Source organism: Lissotriton vulgaris, chromosome 4_1, assembly GCF_964263255.1.
Source record: "Lissotriton vulgaris chromosome 4_1, aLisVul1.2, whole genome shotgun sequence".
In the NCBI taxonomy this organism is placed as follows: domain Eukaryota; kingdom Metazoa; phylum Chordata; class Amphibia; order Caudata; family Salamandridae; genus Lissotriton; species Lissotriton vulgaris.
The window spans coordinates 1,396,556,956-1,396,578,790 of record NC_141691.1 but is presented as its reverse complement, the minus strand read 5'-3'; the positions used below and the strand labels follow the sequence as shown (position 1 = coordinate 1,396,578,790).

At 44.1% G+C, this 21,835-nt stretch overlaps 1 protein-coding gene across 1 annotated transcript in view; it reads right to left on the bottom strand.

The window, feature by feature from the left end:
- Positions 1-21,835, bottom strand: part of RMC1 (regulator of MON1-CCZ1) — a 319,509-nt gene that overhangs the window by 149,070 nt on the left and 148,604 nt on the right. The window contains exons 10-11 of the mRNA XM_086965645.1: positions 20,285-20,396; positions 16,261-16,305 (exon numbers count right to left, since the gene is read on the bottom strand). Of these exons, the coding sequence (XP_086821771.1) occupies positions 16,261-16,305; positions 20,285-20,396 (157 nt within the window). The remainder of the gene's footprint in view (positions 1-16,260; positions 16,306-20,284; positions 20,397-21,835) is intronic.

Below are 21,835 nucleotides of genomic sequence, written 5' to 3'. Positions count from 1 at the left end.
GTAAGCTGTGCAGCCACTTAATGATAAAGGAACTTTAACTGCCACGGATTTCCAACACAATGTCTATTACAACTTGCAACAACAAAGGAAAAAGGTGAACTGTTTAATATTGTGTGCATATTAGTGTAAAACTGTCCACCTATTACACAGGCAGCAATAGTGGCTTTATAGTTATGGTTAGGTAGGAGTTTCAAGGCATTTTTTGATTTCTTATGATCTTTGGCACAGTCATTCAAACCTGCATGAACCTTTGCCATAAACATGTACGTTTTTTGCAGTTTCACCAAGCAGGGGCCAAAAAGTAAAAAAGATAAGAGTAGGCGTGCAAAAAATAAAAATAATTCAACATTTCCCATATCAACTGTTTAGGATTATTTGATCTCCAATGCAGAAAAACAGGTGAAAAGAATTAGATTAAACTTGGCATGAAAGTAGAACTTTATACAAGAGGTGCCTTTGCTTGGTTTATTCTGAGTCCACTAAGTAGTTTGAAAAGTTAGCATTCGTTTTATTTGTGTGTGGGGGATGTGGAGGGGGGGGGAGCTTAAAAGCGTAAAAAAGATAGAGATATCTGGAATGTTAATCCATGGTGGACGGCAAATCCATGTTCGCACACCTTCTGCTCATCCAAACTTTAAAAAATTAATACATCTCAATCGACAAGGAGACTTTTCTCTAGTCATCCTGCCAACCAAAAGTAAGAGACATGGACCTGAAGTTCTTTGATTCGCAGGCCACAACTTGGTATAAATGTTGCATTAATTGTTCCAGGACTCGAGACCTTGTCCCAGAGTCCTGAAAAAATTGGTAAGCGCTATCAGGGGCAGTTGTAGCATCATCTGATCCCTTCCCTTACGTGGTGGGGCCTAAAGAAGCACTCCCCTGTTCCTTTTAAGGCAAAATGAAAACAAATCCCCAATTCTGCGACAGGTTTCATTGCACCAGTTGGCTTCACAATCCCATTAATGAGTTCATGAACTCTTGTTAGCCATCCCCAACCCGTCCATGACTCAGGACCAGGTCCACAGACCTTGCACAAGGTCCAACATGGATTTAGAATCAGCAAGGGTTCATAATTCCAACAGCAGGGTACAAACCCTTAAAATATTTTTTTTATAATTTTAAAAGAAAAAAGACACAGCCTGACTGAAGCCCAGGCCCTTTGGCCAACCCCCTAACAATGGTCGTGCACCGGAGTCTGTTGGTTGCCCATAATAGAACATAAGCTCATCCCCAGGCAGTTAACCACTCCACTGCACACAGGTTTACCCTGGATCTACATGGCAGCACAGTGTTGTGAACTCTTTTAAAAAAGTAACGTTGTACTTAGCTTTGGTTGAAACAAATTAAAGTAGGTTTAATAAGATCACAGAAATTAATTTAAAAACACAATTAAAGTGAAATTATGGTTGAAACAAATCTGAAAACTAATGAGATATGTCAGTTATGGTTTTGAAAACTATCCATTATCCGCACTTCAGTCATGCACTGGTTATTACCTCACATATTAAATCACTCAAAAGATGGAAATTGACAAAGCTGATGAAATCATCCTTTGGTACCCATAGTCTGCTCATTTCCTTATAAAATAAGGTTCTTTTCTATTTAAAATTATTTTAAAACAGATTGAGTTATTAAGTGTCTTGCCTAAAATACTGTTATACCCAATGAAACACTCCTTGCAGCGTTGTTAACCCCTTCGATGCTCATGAAGAGCTCAGCTCGTCATGAGGTACACCTCTCGTACAGCTCGTCATGAACAATGGGAATCTATTTTGGTCAGCGCACAGGGTAAATCTGCACCGCACCGATGGTGTTAATCCACCTAATTTTCTATGGATATACCATTCAATAATACTGCAACCACTCCAAAAGAAACTTAACTCTACTTCACACATCAATCAATCAATAAAACTTTATTCGAACTCTTAAATAAGACATTCATAAAAGCACATTATATAGCCTTATAGCTCGCCCTAGTGGGCTATACGGGCTATTAAAGGCCCGCTGCAGTGTTAACAGCCCGAGCCGAAGGCTTTAACAAAGCAGCAGGACTTTAAAAGCCAGTATATCCATACCGTGTGGTCCTGTGAGAGACTGACTAGATTCTGGGCTGGGGTTTGGGACTGCCTGTCGGAGGTGTGGTGGTGGGACTTGCCCCGTACCCCTAGGCTGGGCCTTCTACATGTCCTAGAAAACGTTGGGGGCAACATTTACAAACGTCACCTGTTGCTGCTGGGGCTGGTGGTGGCCAAGCGGGATCCGGCCCAGGCTTGGAAGAGTGAACGTGCCCCCCCGCTTGGTGCTTGGAAGGCAGGATTGGACTTTCTCATGGGCCTGGAGCAGCCTGTATTTGAAGCCCGGGGATGTCCCCGCAAACATTTCAAAATCTGGAAACGGTGGGCGGACTATAGGGGCCTGGCCCTTGACCCCCGACGGACATTGACGATGTGCTGCCTCCAGATGTAGATCCTGTACCCTAGGCTGCTGGCCGACACCGCCTTTACTTTTCATCTCATGTTGTTAAGCTGTGATCACGTGCACTGGGTTTGGGTGGGATAAGGGGTGGGTAGTTGGGACTGGGGTTGGAGGGTGTTCTTGGGGATAGGTGGGATGGGGGAGGTTTGGGGTATGTCATTCTAAAACTCTGGGTTCAATGCTGTGCCTTTACATATGTGTCATTGACAGTCTCCTCCTGACTGTGGAGGGCTGTACCGAATCTTGCTTGAACTCTTAATAAAAACGGTTTTGAAAAAAAAAAGCCAGTATAGCCCTACTACGAAGGGCTATAAGGCTATTAGAACATTCTGCCACTAGAGGGCAGAATGTTCTAGAAAATAAAACAAAGCCTTCAGGGAGTGCAAGGGGATTGAAATCCCTTCAGGCTCCCTGAAACCTTTGTTCAGAGCCAGAGCCACAGCCAGAGCTGTGAACAAAGAAACATTGGAATGTTGGAGCTCCTGGCTTATACCAGGCATTAAAAGCCCGGAGCACGCCATTGTTTTCAATGGAGCTACCAACATTCCAATGTTTTAATATACAGTAACATTTTCCATTCCTAAAAATATATAAAATATACAATGGCAGTAATTAATATTGATTAAAACCCATTCCCTTTTTGGTTTATAAAAATCGTGACTTATCATATAATAATTCTGAATTTAATTTAAAAAAATTAAAGTACAGTAACTGCAGCGATAATAAATTAATTCTCTAGGCATTGAAGGGCCAGGAGAGAAGGGAGGCAATGCCTAAAACCAAATGATCTTAAAATTGGAACCCTCCATCTCCTTCTGTGAATGGAATAAGATTTACAGAGGAAGAATAAATGCAACGTCGATTGAGAAGATACAATCGTTTAATTCAGGGAAACTCGTTGTTCTCTATATTATGCATTGCCCCATCTAGTCCCCTACTGTCATTCAGAACTTGGCGATTAAGAAGTGCCTCCTCAGTGGTCCAAATCCTATGCCAGAGTGAAACTGGCTGGATCTTTATGACATCCATTAAGTACAGCAACCCCAGCTCTGTGTGGCAAGTATACGTGGAGGTCAGGGACAGCCAGCAGAGATCTGATGAAAGTGTTCTGTATTATTGCCTCTGTCCAGGTGTTTGTGTGATCAAATAGTTTCCCTAAATAAGAAAAGGTATTTATACTTTCTAACCTTCTGGCATCTATAGAGGCATGCCTAATCTTATTGCTGCCTGCCCCACAATTCATAATAAAAGTTTTGAAAGTATTGACAGTAAGACCCAAATCAGCCATAAAAGTAACAAAACTATTAACTACCCGTTTAAGGAGTGCGGGACATAAGGACCGCATCATCCGTGTACAGGAGTGCGGGTAGTGGACGTTTATCAACTAACAGTAGGTCCTGGCACTACTTCGCTAACACTGCTCCTAGTTAGGAGGAGTTTCGCGGGCATCCAAGATGGTCGCGTGAGCACAGAGCTCCCGAGACCCTCGCCGCCCTTCGCAATTATCCTGACATATATCCTGATTCCGAAGATGGGCTTTTGAAGGCGAAATTTGGCGTATCTTAATATTCTTTCGAGAATTTAATTCGGACGTCGGGGCCGCTGCTACATCGATTTGAACTTTTGCGGCCTGCCCCAGGACGTCACCGGGGGCTCTATTAGCCTGCATGCCGTGGAGTAGTTGAATAACAACGGCTAGAGGGGTTCTCCCCCAGACGGCCTCATCTCAACTTTCAGTTTCGCTTTCCTACTTCGGGCTTTGTCTGATTGGAAGACGGCTCAGATCTACCCTCGATCCGGCTTGGCTTTGCCCTTTCGCCGTGTGCCATCATCTGTGAGCGCCTTATATCCAGCTTTTTCGGTATTTACGCTGTTCTGGCCCACTTTCGTTGACTTTTGGCCTCGCTCCAATCGGCCATTTTCACCAGTTCCCGCGGGCCCCTTCGGGGCACTTTTTCCAATATGGCCACCAGACTCGACAACGAGAAGCGCAAGACTAAGACGCCTCTCCGAGGGGGACAGACTCAAACTAACGTGATGGAACGCTATATTCAACCTAGGGGATCCCCTGGCGGCACCGGCCGTATTCCTGAAGATCCTAAGGCGGACCCTGACGCTTCTTCTGAATTATCCCTTCAGGATGTCATGAGCGCCATCGCCAGCATGAAGGCTTCTATGGAGCAACAATATGAGGCTCTCGCCTCGAAGATCGATACGGTGGCCGTTGAAGTCACCTTGATTAGAGCGGACCTGGCGAAAACCAACAAGAAGGTTAAGTCGTTGGATTTAAAGACCTCCAGCCTGACTACCGACGTCTGGGACATACAGACCGAAGTCGGCAATTTGCGTTCCTCAAACGAACTGATGGCCCATCGACTTGAGGATTTCGAAAACAGGGCCCGGTGTAATAACGTACGCATTATAGGAGTCCCTGAAAACCCCGAAAACTCTGCGACCGACCTCCTGGTGGAAGATCTGGTTCTGATTCATCTCGCCCCCACCGGGCTTAGCAAATTCTTTGCCGTGGAACGTGCCCATTGAGTTCCGGGTGGAAAGCCGAAACCGGGTGTCCCCCCCCTCCCGAGACCTATCATTGCCAAACTTTTACACTTTCGGGACAGAGATGCCTTCCTGCAGGCTTCTTGGGTGGGCGGCCCGTAAAGTTCGAGAACACATCTGTTAACTTCTACCCCGACTTTACCCAGTTGGTTCAAAGGCAGAGAATGGGGTTTCAGGATGTGAAACGAAGGCTGCGAGACTTGGGCCTTAAGTATGCCATGCTGTTTCCAACTAGACTTCGGATCGAATACGAGAATCGGACATTTTTCTTCGATCGTCCAGACAGTGTCAGTGACTGGCTCGATTCTTTGCCTAAAAGGGATGACCGAACTGAGCACCCTGGCGGTGCAGAGGGTGGCTCGCCGGACAAAGAGTGACACTGTGGTTCCCGATGTCTGAACACTTCAATTGACTCTCAGCTGAGTTTGACTATTTCATTCTTTTTGTTATTGGCCCGAGGGTGGCGGGGGAGAAATGGGACTCTTTCCTCCTCCTGGGTTTCTTTGTGTAGATTAGTTTAATGTTTATGCCTTCCCTCCTTTCGCCATGATTCAGAGGGTCCTCTAGAAAGTCAGATTGGAGCAATGCCTTCTGATCCTGATTACTCCCTTTTGGCCGTCCCAAGCTTGGTTCCCGACAGCCCTGGAACTAGAATGCGACATTCCCTTTCTGATCCCAGCCTCTCCAGGCCTGGTCTCAAACGCAGACGGGGAAGATCATCATCTTATTCTCGAGGGGAATTTGAACCTTCTTGCTTGGAAAGTGTCAGGCAATCTAACGAATTGTCTGGACTTTCGTCGACAGCTCTCTCTCTCCTCGGAGAATCTTGGGCACCCGGAACACACCTTAGGTATAACAACATTTGGAAGAAATGGTTTCATTGGTGCCTGGAAAGGAGTCTCGAACCCGTGGAGGCTCCTGTCGTCAATATCGTAAATTTTCTGGTCGAACAATTTGACAGAGGCCTTTCTTATCGTTCTATTAATTGTTTTAGATCCGCAATCTCCGCGGGCCATTCCCCTATCAACGGTAAATCGGTAGGTAAAAATCCTATTATTTGTAGAGTCCTCAAGGGTATAAGACTAAGGAGACCTCCTAGACCTAAGTATCAGACCCTTTGGGATGTCAAATGTATTTTAGACCTTTTTTGTTCTTGGCCAGATAACTCTTCCCTTAATAGAAAATTTCTCTCCTTCAAACTCGCCACTCTCTTTTGTCTAGTCTCCTGTAGAAGTGTATCTGACATCAAAAGCGTAGACATTTCTAATAGATGTTATGATATTTTTGGTGTCAAGTTTGAATTACTAAGAAGGACTAAAACCATGTCAGATTTTATCTTTTATCCTCGTTTTGACACTTTCCCTAAACTTTGTGTGGTTGCTTGTATGAAAGAGTATGACGCTAGGATGTCTCTCCTACGCCCTAACAATGCCAATCAACTTTTAGTTTCTTTTTTATGAAACCTTTTAAACCTGTTTCTTCCACCTCTATAGCTAGATGGGTTAAATCTACCATGAGTCTTGCTGGTATCGACCTCTCTAAATTTCAAGCACATTCTATCAGAGGAGCTATGGCCAGTAAATCCTTCTGGTCAGGTGGTAAGTTGGATGATATCCTGAAAGCTGCTGATTGGTCAAATGCTAACACCTTTGCTCGTCATTACTGTAAGCCTATCGAGCATATGTCTGATGTTGTCCTTCGGGGCTACGAACATGCATAATGTAGCCTCCGGTCTTGTAATGAAATTGTGATTCTCCTATGAACATGACCAGAGAATCTGGATTTCATTAAAGACACGGAGGCTGACATTATCCCTCCCTCCTCCCTTTTACAACTTTTGATGCGTCTTTATGATTTTTAGCTTTTTGACTACTTCAATTGTTGTTAATCTTTTATTATGCCTATGCTTCTGTTATCTCTCTGTGATGAGATTTTATAGCTCTCTAGGCTCCTGATTCTTAATCATTTCTTTCTTTCAGGCAATTCTGTTTAACCGGATGTCCATTGAGAAGCTTTCCATTGAGATTTTGGAGTTACTGAAGTTCGTTCCACGATGTTTTTCAAGCTCTTCCTGGTTCTCTCCGTTTGTGAAGTTCTTCCCTGCTGCGATTCTTTTAAAAGAGGCAGATCATATCCTGGTTACATCCTTTGTTCACTGTTAACTCTAGAACTTATCCTTTATGATGTAGTGCGGCTGTGTGAGTTGCTATTAAAGGATAATGCATAATGTCAGCCTCCGTGTCTTTAATGAAATCCAGATTCTCTGGTCATGTTAATAGGAGAATCGCAATTCTTTGCCTAAAAGGGATGACCGAACTGAGCACCCTGGCGGTGCAGAGGGTGGCTCGCCGGAGTAAGAGCGACACTGTGGTTCCCGATGTCTGAACACTTCAATTGACTCTCAGCTGAGTTTGACTATTTCATTCTTTTTGTTATTGGCCCGAGGGTGGCGGGGAGAAATGGGACTCTTTCCTCCTCCTGGCTTTCTTTGTGTAGATTAGTTTAATGTTTGGGCGACAGGCACACTGCAAGTTGGGGTGGCTACTGAGTCGCAGGGTGGGGGGCGTTGTAACGGGTTTAAGATGGGGGTGGTGGGGGGGTGTTTGTGTGTTCGTTATTTTTCACAAGGCATCGTATTGTTTTCTCTTTCGTTCCGATCATTGTGTTCCGTGTGGGGTGTGCTCTGCATTCTTTCCGGTAATGGGGGGTAGTGAGTTGAGACTGCTGTCTTGGAATGTTAACGGGTTGGGGGATAGGATAAAACGAGGAGTTGTGCTGCAGTTCCTGAGACGTCATTCCCCGGATGTCGTTCTTCTACAAGAAACGCATTTAATTGGTAACGTATGTCAAGCCATGAATAGACGTGGATATCGTCTAGTTGCTCACTCTGGATTAACTTCTGACTCTAGGGGGGTGGGCATTCTAGTCCGGTCCTCTCTCCCCCTTGAAATCGATGATGTAATACTCGATGACAGAGGGCGCTATGCTGCGCTCACTGGTAGATGGGAGGGGAAGACACTCTCCATACTTACAACCTATGTCCCCCCCGGGCCTGCAGACTTCTACCTTTGCTGATATTGGACGGGTTATTCTAGGTCTCCCGGAAGGTCTTGTAATCCTGGGTGGGGACTTTAATTCCGTTGCCTCTGGCACTTTGGATCGCTACCCTCCCAGGGATTTAGCTAGGTCTCAGTTGTGGTTGAGTGAGTTGTTGGAAACTTTTGGGCTGATAGATAGTTGGAGGTTGATGCACCCTGCACAGCTACAGTATACCTTCCACTCGGGGGCCCACGGGAGCCTTTCCAGGCTTGACTACTTCTTATTGCCAGCAGCCCAATCCGCCTCTATCAGAGAAATTAGACATCTCCCCAGGGGTATTTCGGATCATTCTCCCTTGTGGCTTTGTGTGGAAGCCGGGGTGTGTGGCGAGGGCAGGGTGGCTCCCATAAATCCCTGGTACCTCCGTAATCCTAAGACCTGCTCTGAACTGATAAAATCTATCGACCACTACTTCCTTGAAAATGTGGGGTCTGTTTCTTCGTCTGTGTCATTATGGGAGGCTTTCAAGACAGTTGTGCGTGGACATTCTTTGTCGTTGATTGCTGCTGCCAAGAAGGCCAAATATGAGGAAATGGTACGCCTTGAGACGGATATAACTGTGCTTGAGAGTGATCTTGAGGCGGGTGTCACCCGTTCTAAACTACATTCCCTCAGCCTGAAACAATCTGATTATAAAGCCCTGGTGACCGACGCTGCTAAAGTAATGAACAGAGAGCAACGATGTACGATGTGGGCGACAAGGCCGGTAAATTGATTGCATGGCTTGATAAGAAGGAAAGAGTTAATCGAGTTGTCCCTGTGATTGAGAGGCCGGATGGAGTATGTGTTACTGACCCTGCTGGGATTGTTGAATGTTTTGTAGACCATTTCCGAACTGTGTATTCTTTGGTCTGTGATAGGGACGAGGAGGATTCCCAGTTGTTGTTGCGGGACATTGCATTGCCCTGCCTTTCCGATGCTGATAGAGACCTCATGGATGCACCTCTCACGACAGACGAAGTTGCGGTGGCTATCCGATCCCTTCGTTCTGGTAAGTCTATGGGCCCCAATGGTTTGCCCATTGAACTGTACAAACTACGACCCGACAAATTGGCGCTCTATCTTAGGGGTATGTTCCTTGAGGCACTGGACTCCCGTTCCCTCCCTGCGGATCAGCGGTTGGCCACTATTGTGGTAATTCATAAGGAGGGTAAGCCGCGTGACCGTTGTGCCTCCTATAGACCCATCTCGCTCCTATAGGCCGAACCCAAAATTTTAGCCAAATTGTTAGCTAACCGTTTGATCAAGGTGATCAGTGACTTGATCCACCCGGATCAGCCCGGTTTTATCCCGCATCGTAATACCGCCCTTAATCTTCGGAGACTTCATGGAGTTCACGCGAGGGCTGGAACTCTCTCTAAGCCGGCCATTTTGGCTTCCTTGGACGCCACGATGGCCTTTGATACAATAGAATGGCCGTATCTTTGGGCGGCTCTCGCTAAATTTGGATTTGGCCCGGCATTCATCGCCTGGGTGAAACTTCTCTACGAGAAGCCTCTGGCCCAGGTGGTGGTCAACGGAAAGGTGTCCGGCACTTTTGCTCTCGGGCGAGGTACTCGGCAGGGCTGCCCGCTGTCTCCCCTGCTTTTTGCCCTCACGCTGGAGCCGTTGGCCGCGTGGCTCCGATGGGAGCCCTCGATAAAGGGCATTCGGTGGACCCCTTGATTTTGAGGATCGTATTGAGCTCTATGCGGATGACATCCTTTTGTACCTCACATCCCCCCAGAAATCCCTGAACCTGCTTTTTGACGTGTTAACCTCCTTTGGGAAGAACTCGGGTCTCATTATCAACTGGACGAAATCTTGTGTCTACGTGTTGGCAGGAGGTCTTCCTCCATTGCCTCGTAGATGCCCAATTCATGTAACCGAGACAGGTTTCAAATATCTGGGGATTTACGTCTCCTTGGATCCCGCTGTTCGCTATGAGCGCAATCTGCTTCCCCCTCTCCAGCGGCTTAAACTTGATGTTACGCGCTGGCGTCAGTTACCGCTGTCGCCGCTCGGGCGTGCGGCCCTTTTCAAGATGATGTCGCTGCCGAGATTCTTGTATGCACTCCAAAACTCTTTTGACCTCATTCCTTCGAGCTATTTTCGTGAAGTAGAGAGCTTGCAGATGCGTTTGGTTTGGGATGGGCGTGTGCGTATTGCTCTCTCCAAACTCACGCTTCCTTGGTACGATGGAGGCATCGCTCTCCCAGATATCAAGCGCTATTATTGGGCCTCTCAATTAAGTGCGGTCAACCATGCAACCTACGCACCCGGTCCTACCCCGGCTTTTGAGATGGACAAACACCTTTTACCGGGTGGGAATTATAGCAGGGCGCTTTATTCCAAGGGGATTTACAGGACACTGACTGGGCCCACTAAAATTGCTGTGCGAGTTTGGCATGATGCGAATGCGGCTTTGGGATGGTGTGATAGATTGACTCGTGCAACCCCACTGTAGGCATCTGAAAGATTGGGTAGTTTGTGGAGAACGAAAGGTTTTGAGAAATGGGACATGATATGCATCAGCAGAGTGGGCGACCTCTGGTCCAAGGGGAATGTTAAGACCTTTGAAGTGTTGAGGAAGGAATACGAGCTCGGAGACATGGAATTTTTCAGATATGTGCAGGTGCGCCACGCCTTGCTGTCGGTTTTTGCTGCGGGCACTGATATTCCCGTGTCCTCCCCTCTCGAGGACCGTATACTGGACGGCTATGTACCTGACAGCACGATTTCATTGATTTATAAAAAGCCGATTAATAATCGAGCTGATCTACTTGTGCGTCTCAGGGCAGTATGGACTGCTGACGGGTTGGAGCTTGACGACGAGGACTGGCAATCCGCTTTGTCTTCGCCTAAGGAGGTCGCCATACCTGCCCGCCTTCGGTTCGTCCAGCTCAAGATCCTCCACCGTGTATATGTCACTGGTCCGAGTCTGGTTCGAATGGGTTATTCTCTGGATGGGTTGTGTAAGCGTGGTTGCAGCATGACTGGTACCTTCCTCCACATTCTATGGGAATGTCCGGAGGCGGTTGAGTTTTGGGCCCGAGTGCATGCGGTTATGGAAAGGGTCACCGGTGTGTCACTGTTGCCGGAAGCAGGGCGCTGCCTGTTGAATGTGTGGGAACCGAATGATTACACTGCTGCTCAGATCCGGTGGGCGACCCTTGGTAACATGATAGCCAAGAGGGACATCGCTCAGCTGTGGGGTTCCCGGAGATCGCCCACGGTATCGGTATGGAAGGAAAACGTGGATTGGTGCATGTTTAGGGAAAAAACGGTGTATCTGGCACGGGGTAGATCTAAAACATGAACCAGAGTCTGGTCACAGTGGAATACCTACCGTGGAAATATATGTACTCCCCCGCATGACTTAACTCCCGATGTTTCCTTATCTCCCTGAGCGACATTCCATGTATTATTCACTAACTGTGTTCATCGCACTGTTTCCTCACTGCCCCCCCCCCCCCTCCGCATCCGAATACAATTGTATTATGTACATAGATCTGCTTGGAGTAACGTTCTGTATGGACTCATGATCGTCATTATTGTACTATTGCCTTGTGTTATGTTGTTGTTTGTTATTTTTGTTTATTAATAAAAACTTTAAAAAAAAAAAAACACTGCTCCTAGTTCATTTATATAAAGATTAAAGAGAAAGGGTGCCAGGACACATCCCGGTCTTACGCTTGCGTTACCCTAAATGATTTTGTGCATTCCCCCCAACTCCATAACGAACTATAGCTTTTGCTTCTGAGTAAAGGTGAATAAAATCATTGAATTTTCCACCTCCAATCTCTCTAAAATGTACCAAAGCTTCTTGTGAATTACACAGTCGAAGACCGCGGTTAAATCAATGAACGCCAGGTGCAGCCTGCCCCATTTTGCCTTTGTGTACTTGCATAAATTAATATTTAAATTAAGGCCCTGCTCCACAGTACCCAAACCCTTGCGAAAACCATAGTGCACGTCGCTGATAATCGAATGGTCCTCCGCCCATTCCTGTAATCTAGTTAATATTACCTATCCTATAATTTTGACAGTCGCCAGCAGCGAGTTTGGCCTGTAGCATGCTGGGTTCTCCCTGTCACCTTTTTAAAAAATAGGCACCAGGATTGATTCAGACCATGTTGGCAGGAAACATGTCGAGCAGCATGCATTAATTACTTAGGTTAAGAGCGGTCCCTATAAAAAGATGTTTGATTTAAAAAGGTCTACCGGGATACCGTCAGGTACGGGTACCTTACCTCCCGCACTTGACATGATAGCCTGGTTAACCTCGGCAAGATCGATATATATGCCAATTTGTTTATTATCTGGCAATATTTCTGAGTCGTTGGTTGTGCCTGTGTCACCACATAAGTCGCCTACTGGATTGTTATACAGTTTTGTGAAGTGTGCCACCCACTCAGTCTCACTTATAGGTATCTCAATAGATGCTGTGTCATTGTCTACCAAAAATGGAGCATTAACAGCCTTCCATAAAGTTGTCATGTTTCTAGTACCAAAGGCTCTAAGCAGGTCGTGCCAAGCTTCTTCTTTTAGTGCGGATTTCTGATCTCTTAGCACCTGCCTATTTTCCCTTCTGGACTCCGATATCCGCTTGATTTCTGATAGGGTTGTGGAGAACACGTTTAAGTTTCGAGTTAGCCTTGGTACATTCAGAGTCAAACCCCCCAGTTCTTTTCATAGCTTTTTTGTTGGACTTCACAAATAACACTTTTTTAATATGGTCTGATATTTTAGTGAAGCCTTTTATGCTGTCACTGTGAGGAGTGGTTTCATTAAGACAAACAAAAAAAGCATCATTACAGCTTGACACAACCTTTTTTATAAGCTCTTCAGAGTCCACATTTACCCAGCGAAAAGCACTCTAATCATATAAAAAATAACTCTACATACCCTATTAAGACAGACCACAAATGTAATAAACTACTGTAAAAGAAACAATATGGACAAAATCGCCTATCATTTTAGCTGCCACACGTGCACCATCACAAAATGAAACAACCACCATTACATACCACACACAACCTTTAAAAAGTGTAACACACAATACTATATTGCAACACACCACCAATGTTTTAGATAAACTCAAGTGTAATAGAAACATTAAACCAGATCAAAGGACCACAGATCCATTGATAAATACAAACCCAAAGAAAGTCTGACTACAACAAGCAGATATACAGTTATCGAATATCACAATCTAGCAAAAGCATCACCATTCAAACACAAAAACACAAACCCAACCACCACCTCTAAAACGAGCAACCTATATCTATAAAACCAATATACAAACTTGGAAAACTTATTAGTGCAAAACATAAGCAATAAAAGCTATTCATTACTTTTTCAAACTAAATGTCACAAATTAGTCGATCCACAACAACTCATTATGAAAAATATTTTACAGAATCTTTTTTTTAGGGTACCAATTACCAGTTTACTCACGAAGCATAACACCAAGAGAAAATAGGAAATTAAACCACCAGAGTACAGGAGCTCCGCACCCCCATTCAGTTGTCTGCCCAGTCTGTCTAGAAACATACCTGGCTACTATTATTCCAATTCCTCCATTCGTTCAAGCTAAGCACCAAAACATTTACTAATAGTAACACCAAGCCCAATACCCTTCCATACGATATTGTTTTCAAGGCGGCTGTGTTTCTGAATTATTCGATGCATCATACCGAACCCTGTTTGTATCTTCAGCATTCTCACTTGAAAGCATATAAATTTCAGCATATATCAATTTCTTGAGATCTCGCAACCAGTCCCAGAATTTTGGCACAACAGGGGCCTTCTGAGGCATAGCTATGAAGAGTTTCTCCAACACCAGAACTAAGTCCACGAATCCCCACGCGTTCAGTCTTTTTCGTGTGAGTCGATAGACCCAGCAAACAAAGTGTCGCCTCCTTGGGTATCAGTATGCCAGTTACTTCTGTCAGATATTACACTACATCATTCCAAAACCTGGCAACACTGTGCAATACCAAACCATGTGGCAGAAATGAGTGTCTGGCTCAGCACATTACAGGCACAAATTCGACGCAGCCTGATACACATGTTCAATGTGCTTCTGGGACAAGTAACCCTGGGGAAAGCAGAGTGTGTACTTCAGCCTTGCATTTTTTGAGGCAGTCTTAACACTACCCAAACATTTCAGCCATTTATCATCAGTGAATTCCAATTTTAAATGGGTTTCTGCTATCATTTTGAGATGGTGCACAGAAACGTCCCACACCTATATTAGCGCTGTATAAACTTCTGTGATCTCTTTATGTTCATTACATTGAGTTATGGCCATCTACAATCCAAGAGAGATATTGGGTTCCTTAAGGGCGGTGTCCTGTATCCAAGATAACTGACCGAGAATTGCTTTATTGCAGTAGAATTTTGCTGGTGCTCAATTCATACATTTCTCTCTGGTCCTCCACAGAAGTCAGCATCCAGTTACCGAAAAGGTTCCCCCAGCTATGGATTCCTGCCTCCACTCAAGGACCGATGTTGTAATGTATTGTGAGCCGAAAGCAATCGTGAAACAATGACAATGGTAGCTCCGCTGTATAAGGGGTCTGCATAGACCGCGGTTGAATGTAAGTGTTACAAAACGACTCCGTCACCGTCCTAAGCAAATTGCTAGGAGTGTTTGTCCTACCCCTGTTCATGCGCCATCACAATAGATTGGTGTCCGTCAATTCTGCAATAACATCAGCCTTCTCAAGACTACCTCCATGGGAAGGCATCAGCCACTGAAGCTGGACCATGACATAGTATAGCTCATAATTTGGGGCACCCTTCCCACTTTCCACTAAGAAGGCATACAGTTTTGTTTTAGGCACCCAACAATGCCCCATATCAATATCAGTGCGATGATCAGTGATCCCAATTAATTCACTCAGCCTTGTGGTTTATGATGTTACCAGAATGTCTTGATGTAAATGTTAAACCATATTACGATTACCTGTTACAAATGTACTATTATGTATAAGCCTCTATTAAAAGACAACGGATCATGGGAATTAATAGGTCGTGTTAACACTGATTTGGCCTCCTTCTCTTGAATCCTTTATTCCACAGGATGTTAATCAAATTATCATCTCATGTTTATACAATGCGCTTAGCCAGTATTTATGTGAAGAGGCCATATTTAACTAATTGTGAGGATCCACAAGATTCAAAGGGTTCACAAGAAGTCCCAAAATGGCAATGCATTAGAAATTTTGGGAATGGGCACAAGGTGGAAACTGAACTCTTTTTGAAAAGGCAAGGAAAAGAAGTCCATGTTGTGTTCAAATTAAAGAGGTACTCTAACATTTGACTGGTACTTCACACTAGTGAACATGAAAGCTTTGCTCTTCAACACGCCAAGAGAGTGGTCGCTTAGGGGTTGCGATGCATGATCAGGGAAGGTGCCCCGAAGTATGTATATTTTGAGAGGGCGTAATGGTTGCCGTTGATGGTTAGCAGATACCAGACTCCACATGAGCTCTGTTGCTGGGAATGGGAGATCTTAGTTTGAAAAATATAACACACGTTGATCTGAAATTATGGCTCTGCCTAATCGCCATGAACTTAGCAACTGTGCGGTCTGATAAGGCGATAAAGGTGCTGCCATTAACTCAATGGCACTGGAGATTGTCAGACACTTTAAACATGTTGCACAAAGTAAACAATGAGAGAAAGTATACCTTAACTTGAATATCTGTGGCTGAATAGAAGGGAGGACTCAATTTATTTCTGTATCAGGTGTTGTGGGGGTTCCTTGCATTAATAGTAAATAGTTTTGTTAGACGAAATGCGTTCACAGGCCGAGGAGGAAGACAAAAAAGTTGTTTGTGCACTCGTACTTCTGTAAGTTGTTGTCCGGGGGGGGGGGGGGGGGGGGGGGGGAGAAGGTTTGATGGGTAAGGGCGGTATTTGGCGCATTAAAAGCCCTTATTTCATCTAGATTATGTGCCTTAGTGTGCACCTGACTCACAGCTTTCTATTTCATTTACTCTTGCTAAAGTTCTAAACCTCATTCATAACATGTGTCAAACAAAAAAGTTACGATAATAATTCAACATTTTATTTACCAAATGTCTACAATTACACTAATGCATAAAACAGTTGTGAAAAATGAATAAAGGATACATAGTTTGCAGGGAACAGGTGACTGGCTTGTTACAGATGCAGGGCCTGTACAAATACAGAAAGATAAATAGACAAGTAATATATATTTTTAATATACAATACACACATTACTGTCCCAACTTTTATCAATTAGATTATTGATCTCTTTTCAGTAGTGCAACATCACTCTAGGTGACAGCAGTCAAAATTAAACAGCTTACTAGCATTTTGGTTTGGTCCATTCAGTCTTTCCCTAAATTGTTGAATAGTTCCTAGAACACAGACTGTTTGTGGTTTATATAAGTGCTGGCATGTCACCCTAGGCTATTTAATACTAACATCATGAATAAAAGCAATGTATTCCATCACTGAATATGCAACTCACATCCAGAGGCTGTGGCTGTAACACTAAGCACCCCTAAATCCTTTTTTGTTTACTATACAAGTTATATTTGCATACTGGAATATGCAAGGAACCTAGACCAAGTGGCCCCAGGGCAATCAGGTTATTGGGCTCCCATTGTGACATTTGGAGTCATTTGCCATTGGTGTCCAAGTTCTACCATACAATTGAACCCCAAACTGGATTACCAAGTGCTTAGCCCTTAAGACTTCGAACGCTCTGCCTCACTACCCATCCAAAAAGGAGCCCAAGGCTTCCTCAAGGAGGTGATGTGGGCTAGCCACAACACAATAAATCATAATAGCTCTCAGTGACCAAATGTCCCGTTGGTACTTTACCAAAGAAAACCAGAATTCACTAGCTCGTTCGTAGTCTAAGATCAGACCCGAAATATTATTATAGCCTATGCGTGAAACAATGCAGTTTGCTGTAACAATGGAGTGGTATTCAATCGTGTGTTCACGATCCTCAGGTCTGCAGTCTAGGGACACAAGGCAGAGTCCCAAAAGTCAAAAGCACACACTTCAATCTCAGTCTTCCACTGCTAATACTCTGTAGATACCAGCTGGGGTTGCTACCCTTCCAAGATCCCAGGTATTTTTCTGTTAGTACTGACTAAGATGTGTGCAAATGTTTAGGCTCTATAAGAGTTTTACAAATTTTCAATATACTTCCTATAACCTCTCTTCAGACCCACAGAATTACCCCAAGTCCCACCTTCGAAAGGTGTCACCAAGTGCCCGCTCAAATACCTGATAGGCCCCAATCACTGTAAAGGGGGTTTACAGGGGCTTGATCCAATGCCCGATGGGAAGGTAAGAGTCACAGAAGTTTTCTTAATCAAAGGATTATTGTTGGGAAAATAAAGATGGTTCTGGTGTCCATTCAAAAGAATCTTTCTAAAGCGCAGAAGTTGTTTAAAGGCCTTGTAACAATAAAACCACCAGCTGCAGATAGATTTTCTTACAGCTTGAGGTGCCTACAGACTCAGGGGCATGGCATCCACGATTCAAGAGAGAGCTGGCAACAAGAGACTAGGGCTTTAAAGACTGTATCTTGGGAACTGTTTGACTCATCTCCACGTGATCAATGGTTCCTTACCCGGATCTGTGCAGCCTTGCCTAGTTACCTCCAAAACCAAAATTTCCCTGGCCATGTGGCTATGCCTAGGGGGGCCTTTCTTTTGTTTATCAATATTTCTTTATAAGCAAAATGATGATATAGTAAACTACCCAAACTGTGTGAAATTAGCAGCATATTATGGGACCAGATAAACAACTATGGTCATATCTAAATTACAAACGTAACTCTGACTAGAATCCAATAGCATAATTCATAGATATACAGGTGCATTCAAGTCCAGAGTTGGATTAAAGGTGGAGAACCAAAGTTGAGCCGAATACCCTCTTGCTGCAATCAGTAGGGAGAACTGAACTGCGAAGGGGTGGGGGAATATCCCTGGGTTACTCAGAGCGGAGGGTTTAGGTACTACAAATGAGGACCAAATGTATTAGAAGCTATCAGTTTGGTCTAGTAGAAGGAATATGATCAATTCAAGAGAGGAACCCTTGTTGAGGCAATTAGAGGGCTCAGACTGATTTCCATGCAATGGAGGCTGGTCAGAGACAAAGCATGCTCACCAACCACAATGTAGGTAGGGAACAACTCTTTCTCCAAGCAATGTATAGATGTGTTGTAGCTTGATATCCTACTGACACAGACTTCGAATTGGCTCCTAAAAGTCCTCAACAGGTTACTGGGCTGTTGGTTTTCTCAGACTGGCTCTCGTCTGTGACCGCAGTCCAGCGTCTTCTTTCACAGAAGGCTTAAATTGTCTATTTTCAAGTCAGTTCAGCAGTGCTTCCAACAGGTTTCCTGTCTCCTGTCTTAGTGTTAGTCTTAGAATGGAAGAGGGTAGCAGTCTGGTTGAATCTGTTCTTTGAACTCAGTCATACTCAACTGTTCAGGTGCACCGCTCTTTCCTCGGCCATAAGGGATTCTGGAAAACTGTACTGGTAAAGCTGGTCAGTATTTATTATTTACTGTGTTTATGACCAATCAGCTTCCTTATACTGTTAAAATTATGGTGGTTCCTCCAAGCAAACTTTGTATGGCTCCTGCATGAACAGCTAATTCTAGGAACACGGACAACAAAAACCTCTCATGGTCCGATTCTGATCCGCCTAAATTCAGACATTTATAGACTAGAAAATACCTGAAAATAAACAATGTGCCAGAGATTTTTATCAAGCACTACACATCACATTAAAAGATTTGTAGTGCATGCAAGAAACAAACGAGGCAAATGACATTACTAAAAACTAATTAATCAAAAAGGCACCTTACATGCTATTTTTTTCATTCCACTTCTTTTTAATTGCAATTTATTAGTAGTATACAACTCAATTCAAAGCAAAAAAAGCTGCTCATCCTGAAGTAACCATTCACCCGTCCTACGCCTCACCCATTGAGAAGAATTACAAGGATTCATTACCAAATCCCGCACATTTACATCCACACTCGCCCCAAACCCCCCCCCCATCTAAAATGACTACACTTTTTTTCCATAGGTCTGGGAACGGGCTTCACCTTGTCAAAGTGCTTACAAAGCACAATAAACCATAACCATTTGCATAATGACGGTGCTGTGGGGGATATCCAGTCCCTGGTAACACTCTGGTTTTCTTTGCTGAAACTTAATTAGAAACCATAAGATAGAATTCAAGACCAACTGTCTAAGAGAATGGCCCAGTCTTTGAAAATTCGGCAAAATGCTCAGGGTGTTATGTAAAAACAAAACTGATCCTCATTCCAACACTTTTAGGAGGTACAACTCATTTAATAGTTAAACTAAAACACCTCCTCACTGGTACCATTGACTTTTAGTTAAATATGATGTAACTAACTTGTGTGGTATGATTTCTCATGCGGAAGGGATTACAAACAGCATGAGAGATAATGGTCCAGCACCAAGAGATGGACATCCTGTCAGAATTGGTAATGAAACCACTGAATGTTATTTCATTCAACTACTACTTCAAATGTTGACAATAACTTCAATCTTCAAACCATTGGAACAGCAATAGGAAGCAATACAGCCTTAGATTATGCTAAAGTCTACGTGTATTTTTTTTAACAAGAACACTTACCACTGCACTCCGTTTGAGATAATAAGGTTGCGTATAGGGGGGAACCTTTAGATGACATTTTGGGAATATGAAAATAGCAATGGTGAGTTGCACCCAGAGAAGAGGCATCACTCATGTTTTCACTTCTATATTTTTATCAATCAGAAACTATGGTTTAATGGCGGAGAGTCCAGTGGCTTATAATTTATCAAGACCTACGCTAAAGATATCACCAAAGGGGCACTTAAGTAACTGGATATTAGCAATTGCTTGCTCTTTAGAGCCTTATAAAATAGCTAAATAGCAGTAGCAAGGGGTGTGCAGAGATACGTTTTATTATAATGAGTGACAGAGTATTTGGTTGAAGCACTAGATATTAACTTTCCAACAGTTCACTAAACTACTTTTGCTTTCTGCAACACTAGTTTTAGTTTCCATACTTTAACAATATTACCATAATTTAAGACAATTCAGAGATTACAGGCTACAAAATACAATTATCAGACACTCATACCTGCCACAGCAATCTGGCATGGTTGCAGAGATCGAGCAGGAAGAACTGGCCGATGATATGTGACGGTTCCATCAAACTCTCCTCGTAATCTAATATCAAATATTACTGAAGACTGCAATATTAAAAGAAAAGCCAGCATTTTAGTTTATATTAAATACACATGTTCTTGCCATGCAAGTCAATAATCCAAACACAAATCACTGAGGGACTCAATGACTTTTCGTCAGAGACTAGTCTGCACAGGATAGAACATTAGGTAATCTCCCAAATAGGTCTGAAATACAAGAAGGAGAACACAGATATAACCACTCACCCCTTCCCGAAAAGGTCTCCTGCCATGACACAAGAGTGTTCTCTGATGGCAACAGGCATTTGAACTAGTGTGTTGTGCCCCCGTGGAAAAGGCTGCAACCAATTTGGAAGCCCCTTCTGAAATAATTATCTGGCAGGCACACATTTTGCCCCGTGCAATCTTAAGGGGGTATTTCCTCAATTGCATGGGTGTGTGGCTCCATTCAAATTAATGTACTGCCTTATGCACCCGTAATATATACTCGCACATAAAGGGGGCAAGCAAGCTGTCAAAGGGTACACTGACTGCGCCACTTAGGACATGGCACATAGTCCATAAGCCCCACATCCCAAAGAGTGCCTTTTCAGAGAGTATGAGGGCCCCATGGTCTTCAAGGAATTCCTCCCCTCACCCCTTCAAGCAGGTGCAGTCACACCGCATCCTCATATGTGAAGATAATTGCGTCCTCTTTTAACCAAGCCTGGGGTCTCTGTCTTAAAATACAGGTCAGTGGTTTGAAACCACCAGTCAGTCTTTCAGTAACACACTGTACCTAGTGCAGATAAGAATTTGTACCTGCAAGGGAGACATGACATTTTAGTAACAGGACACACAGTTCCAATCGGAATTGGGCACACCCAATAACAGTGTACCATGACACAGTGCAATGCTCCATTATTCCAGGAGTCTCAAGATGTTCTTGAAGCCCAGCTGATGAAAACAAAGCTGGGGGAGACCCTAAGTGGGATGCATTCAGGGAAGATTCCTGGTCCGAATGGCTCCCCTTTAACTTTTTCAGAAAATATGCCACTATCATACTCCCACCCATTCTTTGGATCACAATGAAATGTCCCAATCAGGTACCGTGTCTGATAACCTGAGAGGCGCAACACTCACACTAAATCCAAAGCCCAGCCAACTGCCAAAATTATGCTCCTTCTATATGCCAATGTGAAGTCAAAAATATTTGCCAAGGCTATGGTCAACAGGCTGATAAAAGCGATCTCCACTCTGCTCCACTCAGGCCACACCAACTTCATGCCGGGAAGGAGTACGAGGCATTGTCTGATACATGAGTACACCGGGTATGCACCACTGGAACCAAGCTATTCCTGGCTGGTTGCTTGCGTTTTGGTTCAGGGAGGACCTGGCCTGGCAGTTCAGGCTGTTCCCATGAGGAGCAGGGTCAAGGCATATTTGCATATGGCGGGGCCAAACTGAGGTGGCAAGGTGGACAGAAAACAATAGTTTGGGATGCG